This window comes from Pelophylax lessonae (genome assembly GCF_965119305.1).
Source record: "Pelophylax lessonae genome assembly, chromosome: 12".
Lineage (NCBI taxonomy): Eukaryota > Metazoa > Chordata > Amphibia > Anura > Ranidae > Pelophylax > Pelophylax lessonae.
The window spans coordinates 87,580,829-87,593,116 of NC_138779.1; the positions used below are offsets into that span (position 1 = coordinate 87,580,829).

At 44.8% G+C, this 12,288-nt stretch overlaps 1 protein-coding gene across 1 annotated transcript in view; it reads left to right on the forward strand.

The window, feature by feature from the left end:
• INTS11 (integrator complex subunit 11) overlaps nucleotides 1–12,288 on the forward strand; it is a 77,713-nt gene that overhangs the window by 45,195 nt on the left and 20,230 nt on the right. Inside the window, exons 10-12 of the mRNA XM_082273074.1 lie at nucleotides 154–343; nucleotides 631–714; nucleotides 7,095–7,184. Coding sequence (XP_082129200.1) covers nucleotides 154–343; nucleotides 631–714; nucleotides 7,095–7,184 — 364 coding nt within the window. The remainder of the gene's footprint in view (nucleotides 1–153; nucleotides 344–630; nucleotides 715–7,094; nucleotides 7,185–12,288) is intronic.

Genomic DNA, 12,288 nt, shown 5'->3' on the forward strand with positions numbered 1-12,288 from the left:
CATTTCAGTTTTTCGTAGTGCATGAGGGATTTGTTTAGGTGTTAAAATATTTTTGTTGGTGGGACCACTTCATTTTTCTTGCCTATCTTTCTATAATAGAGATTTTTGTTATGTGGTTTAAACTGGTGTAGTAAAATGATTACTCTTCCCCAGGGAACGGATGAACTTGAAAGCCCCTATTTACTTCTCTACGGGTCTGACAGAGAAAGCCAACCATTATTATAAGCTCTTCATTACATGGACCAATCAGAAGATCAGAAAGACTTTTGTACAGAGGAACATGTTTGAGTTTAAACACATCAAGGCCTTTGACAGAGCATTTGCAGATAACCCAGGGCCAATGGTGAGCCAACACAATGTTACTTCAATCCTACTAATTTAAAGTTGTTCAGTTCACACTGCAAACTTAACATACACTGGAGCACTGGAGTTTTATTTGTTGTAGGCTGATGGTACGGTATATTTTGGGGCTTCATGTATAACAAAGGACAAAGTGCATTGGTGTACCGAAAACCATAACAGCAAATAAGAAGTTATCAGTGTTGTTCTATTACTAATCTAAGGCATATGAAAATGGACCTTTTTTGTGATTTTAAGATTCTAATGGTTCTTGTAATTTGACTGTTTCAGGTGGTTTTTGCAACTCCTGGAATGCTGCACGCTGGTCAGTCCTTGCAGATTTTCCGTAAATGGGCAGGCAATGAAAAGAACATGGTGAGATCTAGTTATTTATATGGGTGTATTCCATCTACTGCAGTCTATCTGGCTTTGTATTCAAGTGGTAAACACTGTATATACATTTTATAAATGTATATAATATAGCAGGTGTCATCTTAAAGTGGTTGTAAACCCCCGTCATGGAATCTGAGCAGAGCACATATATCTGCAGTGTTTACTTGTGTCTCTCAAAAGCTTTAAAGCCCCGTACACACGTACCGATCGTCGGCCGAACGATCGGCCGTCTTTTGTCCCCGGGCTGTCGTGTCTGCTGAAAAGTGCAAAAGACTGCACACGAATTTTGTCCGCCAACAACAGCCGACTGCAGAAGTGATGTCATGTGATGGTTAACTTTCCCTGTGTTTTTCTTTTCCGAGCATGCCCAGTCTTGCAAATCTGCTGTCTGTCGGCCGAAATCTGTACTGACTGGCGAACAATCGGCCGTTCTGGTGTCGGCATACAAAGATTTTAATGCTTGCACGACAGATTCTGTTCGGCCGAAAGTGCGCTGTCGGAAGCAGCATACTAACAAGCCTACAATCGGCCGATCGGTCGTTGGCCGAATCTTTTCGGCCGACAATCAGTACGTGTGTACGGGCCTTTAGTGGCGTTTCTCTCTTGTGCTTCCTTCCTCTGTTATCAATATAAGTTACTTCTGTGAAGTTTTCCAACGCAAGATAAATTTTGTCAGGAAGGGAGCTGCTGTGTGAAGGGGGGGGGGGGGGTCCTTTCCTCCAATCAGCTCTCACATACTGTAACTACAGCCTCTCCATCCCCTCTGTGCACCTGACAGATGAAGAAAGATTTTAACACTTTTGTGCCCTTTTGAAGGGGTGTAGGAAAGAGAAGACTGCAGATAAACAAGGAAAACCTATGTAGGAGGATTTGTTTTATCTCTGTGTATCATCTGAGGCCATCACCTCACTGGGTGTATGTGAGAGTTTATAACCACTTTAAAAAAAAAAAATTGTGGGGAATTCTAATGGTTTGGGGATTAGAAGAATAAAAGAGCACAACAGTATTCTTTGGTTGCAACTCCTCACTGTCAATTTTCCTATACAAGGGGGTCAGCAACTCTTGGTACATGTGCCAACACCGGCACACCATACCTTTTCAGCAACATGCTGCCATTAGCTGCCACCCCTTTTGCTTTGGGAATACTTCTCCTGGTAACAAAGCAGTTCCCTCTAGTGGTGGCTTTGGCTAAGCACTGAGGCTTTTGCAGGTAGGCCAAGTATGCTGCTGGGCATCACTTTAATAACCAGTAAGCAGTTGAGTGTTCATGGAAGTCCAGGAGCCACAGACTGGAAATGAGGAGTGTTTTAGTGCTGGGGGAGCAAACAAATGATCCAGAGGAGACAAGCTGCTGTTGGTTTTCTGCATTTATCCAGTTTTAACTGAAATATTATTACAAGGTAATGGTGCATGCATTGGGGCTTATCTGATGTGTATAGGTACAGGATTTGGGGTTGTTCTGAGGTCAGAAGGTGCGGGAATTGAAGCTTATATGAGGTCTGAAGGGGTTAGAATTGGGAATGGTCTTGGATCTGTATATAATCCGGTTTTGTGCGTTGTCCCAATTAACATGATAATTGATTTTAACTTGCTGTTAGAATTTCAACCGTGAGTGCATAAATTGAAAACAAACCATATGGCTTTAGTGATCACTGGTACGCTAGTTGTCTAATGCTTGTAAAAATGACACAAAATGTGGAAAAGGTTGCTTAGCCTTGGCCCACGTTATAGTGTCCAAACTGCTCCAGATCTGCAGGAATAGTCACAGCCCTGCCAACAATTAATTTAGTGGAGCAAATATAGTCATCAGGACTCAGGTGGAGAATTTTCCTTTTATGTCTACAGAGGAATGCTGAGGATTCTGCAGCGAGGGGTCAAGCAAGCTTGAAGTAAACATAGCTAAATGCCTTGCTTTTACTCAAATAATTTCTAGTAGTTTACATTGGACAGAGTAATTCTTCAGCATTACAGTGTTTTGTGGGCAACAGCGGAGGCTGGCATGGTCGCGTTGGAATAAGGATAGAAACCGCTTTTAAAGTGTATCAAAAGCACACTTTGATAAATGAGAAATAAATATGCAGCTAAAATGCATTTTTTGTGAATTGTCAAACCTGCCATAGGATTTTTAATTCTTTGTTGCTATCTTGAGATCCAGGTACCACTGCTGGGTAGAGATGTATAGAACTGTTCGCCGGCGAACAGTTCCCGGCGAACTTAGCATGTTCGCGTTCGCCGCTGCCGGCGAACATATGCGATGTTCGGTCCGCCCCCCATAAGACATCATTGAGGCAAACTTTGACCCTGAACTTTACAGTCAGCAGACACATTTCCAGCCAATCAGCATACCTCCCTCCCACACCCTCCCACCTCCTATAAATAAGCAAGGGCAGCATCCATCTTAGATCATTCTGAAGCAGTGTGTGTAGTGAGAGTAGGGAGAGAGCTGCTGCTGCTGCTGTTAAGCTAGGGACAGTTAGTCAGTGTTCCTGGTCTTGCAGTGTTCTTGGTCCACTACTGCTGTAATATCAGCACCCCAAAAAGCCCTTCTGGTTTTTTTTTTTTATATATATATATATATATATATATATATATATATATATATATATATCTATATCTATCTAGTGTCCCCAAAAGCCCTTTTAAGGGCTGGTAATTGAGGATTTTTTTTATTTATATATATACATATATATATATATATATATAGTGTCCCCAAAAGCCCTGGTAAGGTAATAGAGTTTTTTCTTTATATATATATCTATATATATCTATTGTACACTGCAGTTGCCTGCCCGCTGTGTGTGAGAGGCCACAGACCTACCACAGACTGTACTGTGTGCACACCACACTCATTTCGGGTGGCACAGGCACAGTACCTTGCATTTTAAAAAATATTTTTTTTTTCCTCTGTCATAATTGCAGTGCTGAGTGCTGTGTCAGGTCCACAGAGTGCACTGTACCCACTGCAGTGCACTGCCCACCACTGATATATATACGGTGGCACAGCATCTTGTTGCAATAAATTGAAAAAAAAAAATATTTTTTATTATTGCAGTTGCCTGGGCTGCCAGTTACTGTCAGGTCCACAGAGTGTACTGTGCCCACTGCAGTGCCACTGTGTGCCCACCCACCACTGATATATAAGGTGGCACAGCAGCTTGCAAAGTAAAAAAATATATATATATTTTTTAATTGCAGTTGCCTGGGTGCCAGTGACTGCTGTCAGGTCCACAGAGAGTGTACTGTGCCACTGCCCACCCACCACTGATATATAAGGTGGCACAGCAGCTTGCAAAGTAAAATAAAATATATTTTTTTTAAAATTGCAGTTGCCTGGGTGCCAGTGACTGCTGTCAGGTCCACAGAGAGTGTACTGTGCCACTGCCCACCCACCACTGATATATAAGGTGGCACAGCAGCTTGCACAGTAAAATAAAATATATATTTTCTTAAATTGCAGTTGCCTGGGTGCCAGTGACTGCTGTCAGGTCCACAGAGAGTGTACTGTGCCACTGCCCACCCACCACTGATATATAAAGTGGCACAGCAGCTTGCAAAGTAAAGAAATATATATATATTTTTTAAATTGCAGTTGCCTGGGTGCCAGTGACTGCTGTCAGGTCCACAGAGAGTGTACTGTGCCACTGCCCACCCACCACTGATATATATGCCTGCAAGAGAAAAAGCCAGCCGCAGAGAAGCCGTATTCCTGAAAATATAAGAAAAATGCTGTTTTTTAGGGGTTCTGGACATGCTACAGAGCTGAAACTTGACAGGTACACTTTTTAGACCCCCCAGACACTAAATACAAAAAATGACATGCCTGCCTAAAAAAATGCCCGCTAAATGCCTGCAAGAAAAAAAGCCAGCCGCAGAGAAGCCGTATTCCTGAAAATATAAGAAAAATGCTGTTTTTTAGGGGTTCTGGACATGCTACAGAGCTGAAACTTGACAGGTACACTTTTTAGACCCCCCAGACACTAAATACAAAAAATGACATGCCTGCCTAAAAAAATGCCCGATAAATGCCTGCAAGAGAAAAAGCCAGCCGCAGAGAAGCCGTATTACTGAAAATATAATACAAATGCTGTTTTTTAGGGGTTCTGGACATGCTACAGAGCTGAAACTTGACAGGTACACTTTTTAGACCCCCCAGACACTAAATACAAAAAATTACATGCCTGCCTAAAAAAATGCCCGCTAAATGCCTGCAAGAGAAAAAGCCAGCCGCAGAGAAGCCGTATTCCTGAAAATATAAGAAAAATGCTGTTTTTTAGGGGTTCTGGACATGCTACAGAGCTGAAACTTGACAGGTACACTTTTTAGACCCCCCAGACACTAAATACAAAAAATGACATGCCTGCCTAAAAAAATGCCCGATAAATGCCTGCAAGAGAAAAAGCCAGCCGCAGAGAAGCCGTATTACTGAAAATATAATAAAAATGCTGTTTTTTAGGGGTTCTGGACATGCTACAGAGCTGAAACTTGACAGGTACACTTTTTAAACCCCCCAGACACTAAATACAAAAAATTACATGCCTGCCTAAAAAAATGCCCGCTAAATGCCTGCAAGAGAAAAAGCCAGCCGCAGAGAAGCCATATTCCTGAAAATATAAGAAAAATGCTGTTTTTTAGGGGTTCTGGACATGCTACAGAGCTGAAACTTGACAGGTACACTTTTTAGACCCCCCAGACACTAAATACAAAAAATGACATGCCTGCCTAAATAAATGCCCGATAAATGCCTGCAAGAGAAAAAGCCAGCCGCAGAGAAGCCGTATTACTGAAAATATAATACAAATGCTGTTTTTTAGGGGTTCTGGACATGCTACAGAGCTGAAACTTGACAGGTACACTTTTTAGACCCCCCAGACACTAAATACAAAAAATTACATGCCTGCCTAAAAAAATGCCCGCTAAATGCCTGCAAGAGAAAAAGCCAGCCGCAGAGAAGCCGTATTCCTGAAAATATTAGAAAAATGCTGTTTTTTAGGGGTTCTGGACATGCTACAGAGCTGAAACTTGACAGGTACACTTTTTAGACCCCCCAGACACTAAATACAAAAAATGACATGCCTGCCTAAAAAAATGCCCGATAAATGCCTGCAAGAGAAAAAGCCAGCCGCAGAGAAGCCGTATTACTGAAAATATAATAAAAATGCTGTTTTTTAGGGGTTCTGGACATGCTACAGAGCTGAAACTTGACAGGTACACTTTTTAGACCCCCCAGACACTAAATACAAAAAATTACATGCCTGCCTAAAAAAATGCCCGCTAAATGCCTGCAAGAGAAAAAGCCAGCCGCAGAGAAGCCATATTCCTGAAAATATAAGAAAAATGCTGTTTTTTAGGGGTTCTGGACATGCTACAGAGCTGAAACTTGACAGGTACACTTTTTAGACCCCCCAGACACTAAATACAAAAAATTACATGCCTGCCTAAAAAAATGCCCGCTAAATGCCTGCAAGAGAAAAAGCCAGCCGCAGAGAAGCCATATTCCTGAAAATATAAGAAAAATGCTGTTTTTTAGGGGTTCTGGACATGCTACAGAGCTGAAACTTGACAGGTACACTTTTTAGACCCCCCAGACACTAAATACAAAAAATGACATGCCTGCCTAAAAAAATGCCCGATAAATGCCTGCAAGAGAAAAAGCCAGCCGCAGAGAAGCCATATTCCTGAAAATATAAGACAAATGCTGTTTTTTAGGGGTTCTGGACATGCTACAGAGCTGAAACTTCACAGGTACACTTTTTAGACCCCCCAGATGCTAAATCCGAAGAAATTTTTTTATTTTTATTTTTTTTTAATTTTTCCAATAATTGGCTCTCTATCAAAAAATTATAATTTTTAAGAACTTTTTTTTGCGTGATCCCTCTCCGGCATGCCACAGTCCAGGTGTTAGTCCCCTTGAAACAACTTTTCCATCACTATTGTGGCCAGAAAGAGTCCCTGTGTGTTTTAAAATTCGCCTGCCTATTGAAGTCTATGGCGGTTCGCCCGGTTCGCGAACATTTGCCGATGTTCGCGTTCGCCGTTCGCGAACGGCGAATTTTAGGTTCGCGACATCACTACTGCTGGGATCTCAGTCAGTCAGAATAATTAGCTTGAATGTCGTGATTTTAAAAAATGGTACTGGGTGATTTCAACCCAAGAATATGTTTCCATAAACAAAACGTGTGTAGGTGGAGTGATCCCTATTATTCATTTAGTATATTGTGCGATTAAACGAAATGTACCTTAAAAATGTTTTAACTTTTCTGTAATTGTTCCCAATCTGCATAGTGTAACCTAGTACTAGTGACTTCCCAAGAGCTTGGCATGATCCTCATTATTTGTCCCATTTTCTTTTCGTTCCTGTATAGGTGATTATGCCAGGTTACTGTGTGCAGGGCACAGTGGGTCACAAGATCCTAAGTGGGCAACGCAAGCTGGAGATGGAAGGGAGACAGACAGTAAGTTTCCTATACTGCATTAAAGACACTTACATTTGCAAAATAAATTTCTTGGTCTCCTACAATAAAAAGGGACCACGGTGCTTTTTCTTTTTTTATTTTACCAGAAGGAATGTTTATTGATATAAAGCCTTAGGGTACATGTGCATAGTAACAAAAATCACAAAAAGAAAGATTTACATCATCCAGGGATACATTATATAAATGGGATTAAGGTAGTCAGAGGTTGAGTTGAGTTGAGATAAAGATAGACCTAGTGTGCTTCAGGTTAGGTTGCCTTTAAAGCAGAAACGTACATCGACTCTGCCGAGTCATAAACTTGATGTAGGGGATATAATACAATGTCCTACCAGATCAGAAACGGGAGAGGAGAAAGATAATAAAAGGTGGGGAGGGGCATGGGGGGAAGCGGCAAATAATTACATCATGGGACTACACTGTAAGATGTTTATCCTCTACCCATGCAAACCAAATTTTGTAAAACTTAGGGTAGTTGCAGCCCATATATGTCAGTTTATACATTGGTAAAGTGGTAATTATTTACCATTGCTTTCCATACAGAAATCATGGGAGGGTCAGACGCCTTCCAGCTAGACAATCTAGTTTTCTCTGTCGCTCATTGACAGACGTAGTCTTCTTGATTCACAAGAACTGGGTTATGTTGTCTCCGCAGGAGTAGGACTAGGCAGAAAAGAAAAAACGTTCTGCCTCCACCCTAGGGGCAGTCCCAGAGGGTATATCCTCCCTCTCTCTGCTACAAGGCATCAGTTTTTTTCTGTCTAGTCAGGAGTAAGGACCTAAGTTCCTTGCTGGGATCTCTGGTCCTGGCAAGATTTTTTTTTAGAAAAAATATTTTTTAGGTAGTTTTTTCTCCAGTGTTTTTTCCTGTGAGATCTTCAAGCAAATACGCCGGACTGGGCGACACCAGTGGTCACCCCAGCCGGCCTACGAGCGCGCGCAGACCATTGCATTGCGCTTGGTCGGCCGCGACACATTCAAGTAAGTATGCGGGGCCGGGCAACGGGCTGGATGTTGAGATCCAGTGGTCACCCCGGTTTCTGCCTACGAGCGCGTGCAGACCAGAGCTACGTGCTGGGTCGGCCGCGACGGAGTCCCATTGGAGGGACTGACCTTGCGAGTTAAAAGTCTCGCTTGGACGCCAGGAACCAGAGAGTCGAGGCGTCCGGAGTGGTCCACAACCCCCCACCCCGGTGGAGAGGGTATTGTGAAGAGAGGGTGCCTGTCGGTTCGGTATGGTGAGTAAACGTTCCCTTTTTTTCCTCGTTATGAGGCAGTATGAATTATGGGCCCCTCCATACATGGTCAGTATCTGTCTGACACTAAAAGTCCCCCTTGTAAATACAGCATGTGTTTGGTGGGAAGTGGACTTGGTTTGAGAGCTAACACTCTACCCAGCAGACTGTAGTATTACAGCAGACATAGGAGGTATAATTCTACCTTAATTGTAGTGTACCTCCTGCAGATCGATAAACCGCCATTTAGCAGAGATGCAGGTGGATGTGCTGGGAAAAACGATTTCGGCAGTCCGCCGCCATTTTGCCGTAGACCGGGTGCATGAATGTCCTCAGGTCACGCCGGCCGCCATGTTTTTGGAGTCTATTGTCTCCTGTATGGGGGCGGCCATGTTTGATGAGCCCAGCTACCTCGTGGAGAGCTGGGAACGCCGGAAGGCGTACACAGGGGGCGGAGCCACGTCCTTCTACCCGGGAAAACGAACACAGCTCTTTCCAGTCTGTAAAAGATAGACGCTGACTGCAGTTGGTTGGAAACTTCTCTGCATCGGGTGGTGAGCCTTGAGGGTCCCTCTCTCTCTCTGTGGGGATCGAGAAGCAGGTACTCTGAGGGGCGCTATTGCGCTAGGGGGATACACATATAAAAAAAAAAAAAAAAAAAGTTTTTTGTTTTTTCTGGCAGAGGTGTCCTGAATTAACATGGACCCTGCCACTCATGTATCTCCACCGGATCCCCTCGAGGTGTCTGCAGGATCCTCCAGCACCCCACTGACGGTTGAATCATTGTCAGCTATTATGGAAACTTTTGTGTCCCGGGTGGAAGTGGCTTGTCAGGGACAGGGCGCAAGAAAGCGACCCCCGCCTAACCCCTTATTATCTGAAACTTCGGATTCAGAATCTGAGCCTATTTCTGCAGTTGCAGGTACTTCATCTGGGATTGGTGTCTCGGGTCCTGTCTCTTCAGACAGTGAGGAGGATGTTTCGGCATCAGCCATAGCCCGAGAGGAAGCGTTGGTAAACGCACTCATTGTATCTGTTCAAGAAACCTTAAGATTACAGGGTATTCCGTCGGAAATAGCTGAAACTGAAATCCCCTTTGGGACTAAAAAACGCATCAAAGTAGCGAAGGTTTTTCCATTGCCCAAATGTTTTGGCAATCCAATCAAAGAAGAATGGAGTCTGCCAAAACGCACTTCTGCTATTTCTAAACGCATTAACAGGCGTTATCCGTTTGAGGAAACCCTCATTAAGAAATGGACAGAACCACCTGTGGTGGATTCACCAATTGCTAGATTGAATAAAGCCACGGTTATTCCTTTAGAAGACGCCCCGTCTTTTAAAGATCCAGTGGGTCGCAAGATAGAAGCTATGTCTCGCACCATGTTTTCCTTGATTGGATTAGCTTTCAGACCAATAATTGCTATTGGACTGGTTTCGCAGACTGTAACTGAATGGACCAAGTGGTTGCGCCGGGACTTAGAAGAAGTCCCTCAGGCGGTATCAGATTTGTTGGAACAAATGATACAGGGGTTACAGTTTGTGTGTGATGTGGCGTTAGACGCCACTCCATTATTGGCGCGAGCATCAGTTTCAGCAGTGGTTCTCAGGCGTACACTGTGGCTAAAAGGTTGGTTAGCCGACCAAGGTTCCAAAAAAGCATTGGCTAATATCCCCTTTTTAGGAGAGCGTCTATTTGGAGCCAACTTAGATGAGATCATTAAGGATCTCACGGGAGGAAAGAGCACCTTTTTACCGCAAAATGTTAAAGGTAAAGGACCTCGTCAAAATCGAGGGCCTTCTTTCTCTGCTCACAAAAAGTTTATTTGTCCCGCGGGTGAAAAAATTAAGTCCTCCAAAGCTCCTTCAGGAGGCTTCAGGGGACGTTGGTCGGGCAAGCAAAAGCCCGCCCCCTCCAGACCTGAAGATAAATCGTCCAAAGCCTGAAGGTGCGCCCCCACCCATAACTGGGGTGGGGGGACGTCTTCGCCGGTTCCCGGATCCATGGCTTTCCAGAATCCCGGACAAGTGGGTTTGCGAAGTCATAAGGTCAGGGTACAAGATCGAGTTTCGATCTCTCCCACTGGCGCGATTCTTCCCTTCCAATATCCGACTATGCCCGGATCGTCTAGAAGATCTGCGGAGAGCAGTTACGGATTTACTACAACAAGGAGTGGTAGTCCACGTTCCTTGGACAGAACGTTTTCTGGGGTTTTATTCAAACCTATTTACAATACCCAGGAAAGAGGGCAAAGTGCGTCCAATTCTGGACTTAAGGGCACTCAATTCCTTTCTCAACATAAGAAAATTCAAGATGGAATCCATTCGCACAGTAGCAGCCTTCCTGCATCCAGGGGATGTCCTAGCGTCCATAGACATCAAGGACGCCTATCTACACATTCCCATTTTTGCAGGACATCAGCGGTTTCTACGCTTTTCCGTAGAAGAGAACCACTATCAGTTTGTGGCGTTACCTTTCGGTCTCGCCACGGCTCCTCGGGTCTTCACGAAGGTGTTGGCCCCAATGTTGGCACTACTGCGCCAAAGAGGCATATTGATTCTAGGTTACCTAGACGATCTCCTGCTTCATGCAGAGTCTCCTCAGACCCTGCTACAAAACATAGAAATTACTATAATTTCTTTACAGGAATTCGGGTGGCTGGTGAACCAGCAAAAGTCATTTCTGGTTCCCACCCAGAGGCTCGAATATCTGGGTCTAATTCTAGACACAGTCAGGACAAGAGTTTTCCTTCCGGTAGGGAAAATCCGGAAGATTCAATCAGCAGTCCAGTTGTTACTATCCAACAGCTGGTCTTCTCTTCGAATTTGCATGAGGGTTCTGGGGTTGATGGTGGCTTCCTTCGAAGCAGTCCCATTTACCCAGTCCCATACCCGAATTCTTCAGCAAGAGATTCTTCTCAGATGGAATCGGAATCCGGAATTCCTGGACAATCAGATCCGATTGAGCAAACAGACCAGAGAGTCTCTGGTCTGGTGGCTTCGGTCTCCGATGCTCAGCCAGGGAAAGTCATTTCTGCCAATATATTGGACGATAGTGACCACGGATGCCAGCCTATCCGGATGGGGAGGAATTCTCGGTCAGTTATCTGTCCAGGGACTTTGGTCCCCGGAAGAATCCAGGTTGCCGATAAATGTATTGGAACTGAGAGCGATCAGACTTTGTCTGATTCACTGGACCGAGCAGCTCCAGGGCAGCCCAGTTCGAATCCAGTCGGACAACGCCACGGCCGTGGCTTATGTCAATCACCAGGGGGGCACCAAGAGTGTCCGAGCGGCCAAGAAAGTGGCTTGCATTCTTCGCTGGGCGGAACGATTTGTTCCAGCGATCTTTGCGGTGTTCATTCCGGGGGTGGAAAATTGGCAGGCAGATTATCTCAGCCGTCAGACTCTGGATCAGGGGGAATGGTCCCTCCATCCAGAAGTTTTCCACCAGTTGTGCCTACGTTGGGGCACCCCGGATGTGGATCTGTTGGCATCACGATTCAACAGGAAAGTACAGAGATTCGTGGCTCGCTCCCGCGATCCTCTAGCAGAGACCGCAGACGCACTGATCGCCCCGTGGGGGCAATACCAGCTAATGTATGCCTTCCCTCCTCTCGGGTTACTGCCAAGACTTCTTCGCAGGATAGAGGAGGAAGGAATTCCAGTAATCCTGGTAGCTCCGGACTGGCCTTGCCGAGCGTGGTACGCCGACTTGGTCAGACTGGTGGCGGACGTCCCATGGAGACTTCCTCTCAGGGAGGACCTACTGTCTCAGGGACCGATCTTCCATCCTGCTTTACGATCGCTGGCTTTAACGGCCTGGCTATTGAGACCCAGGTGCTGAAGGACAA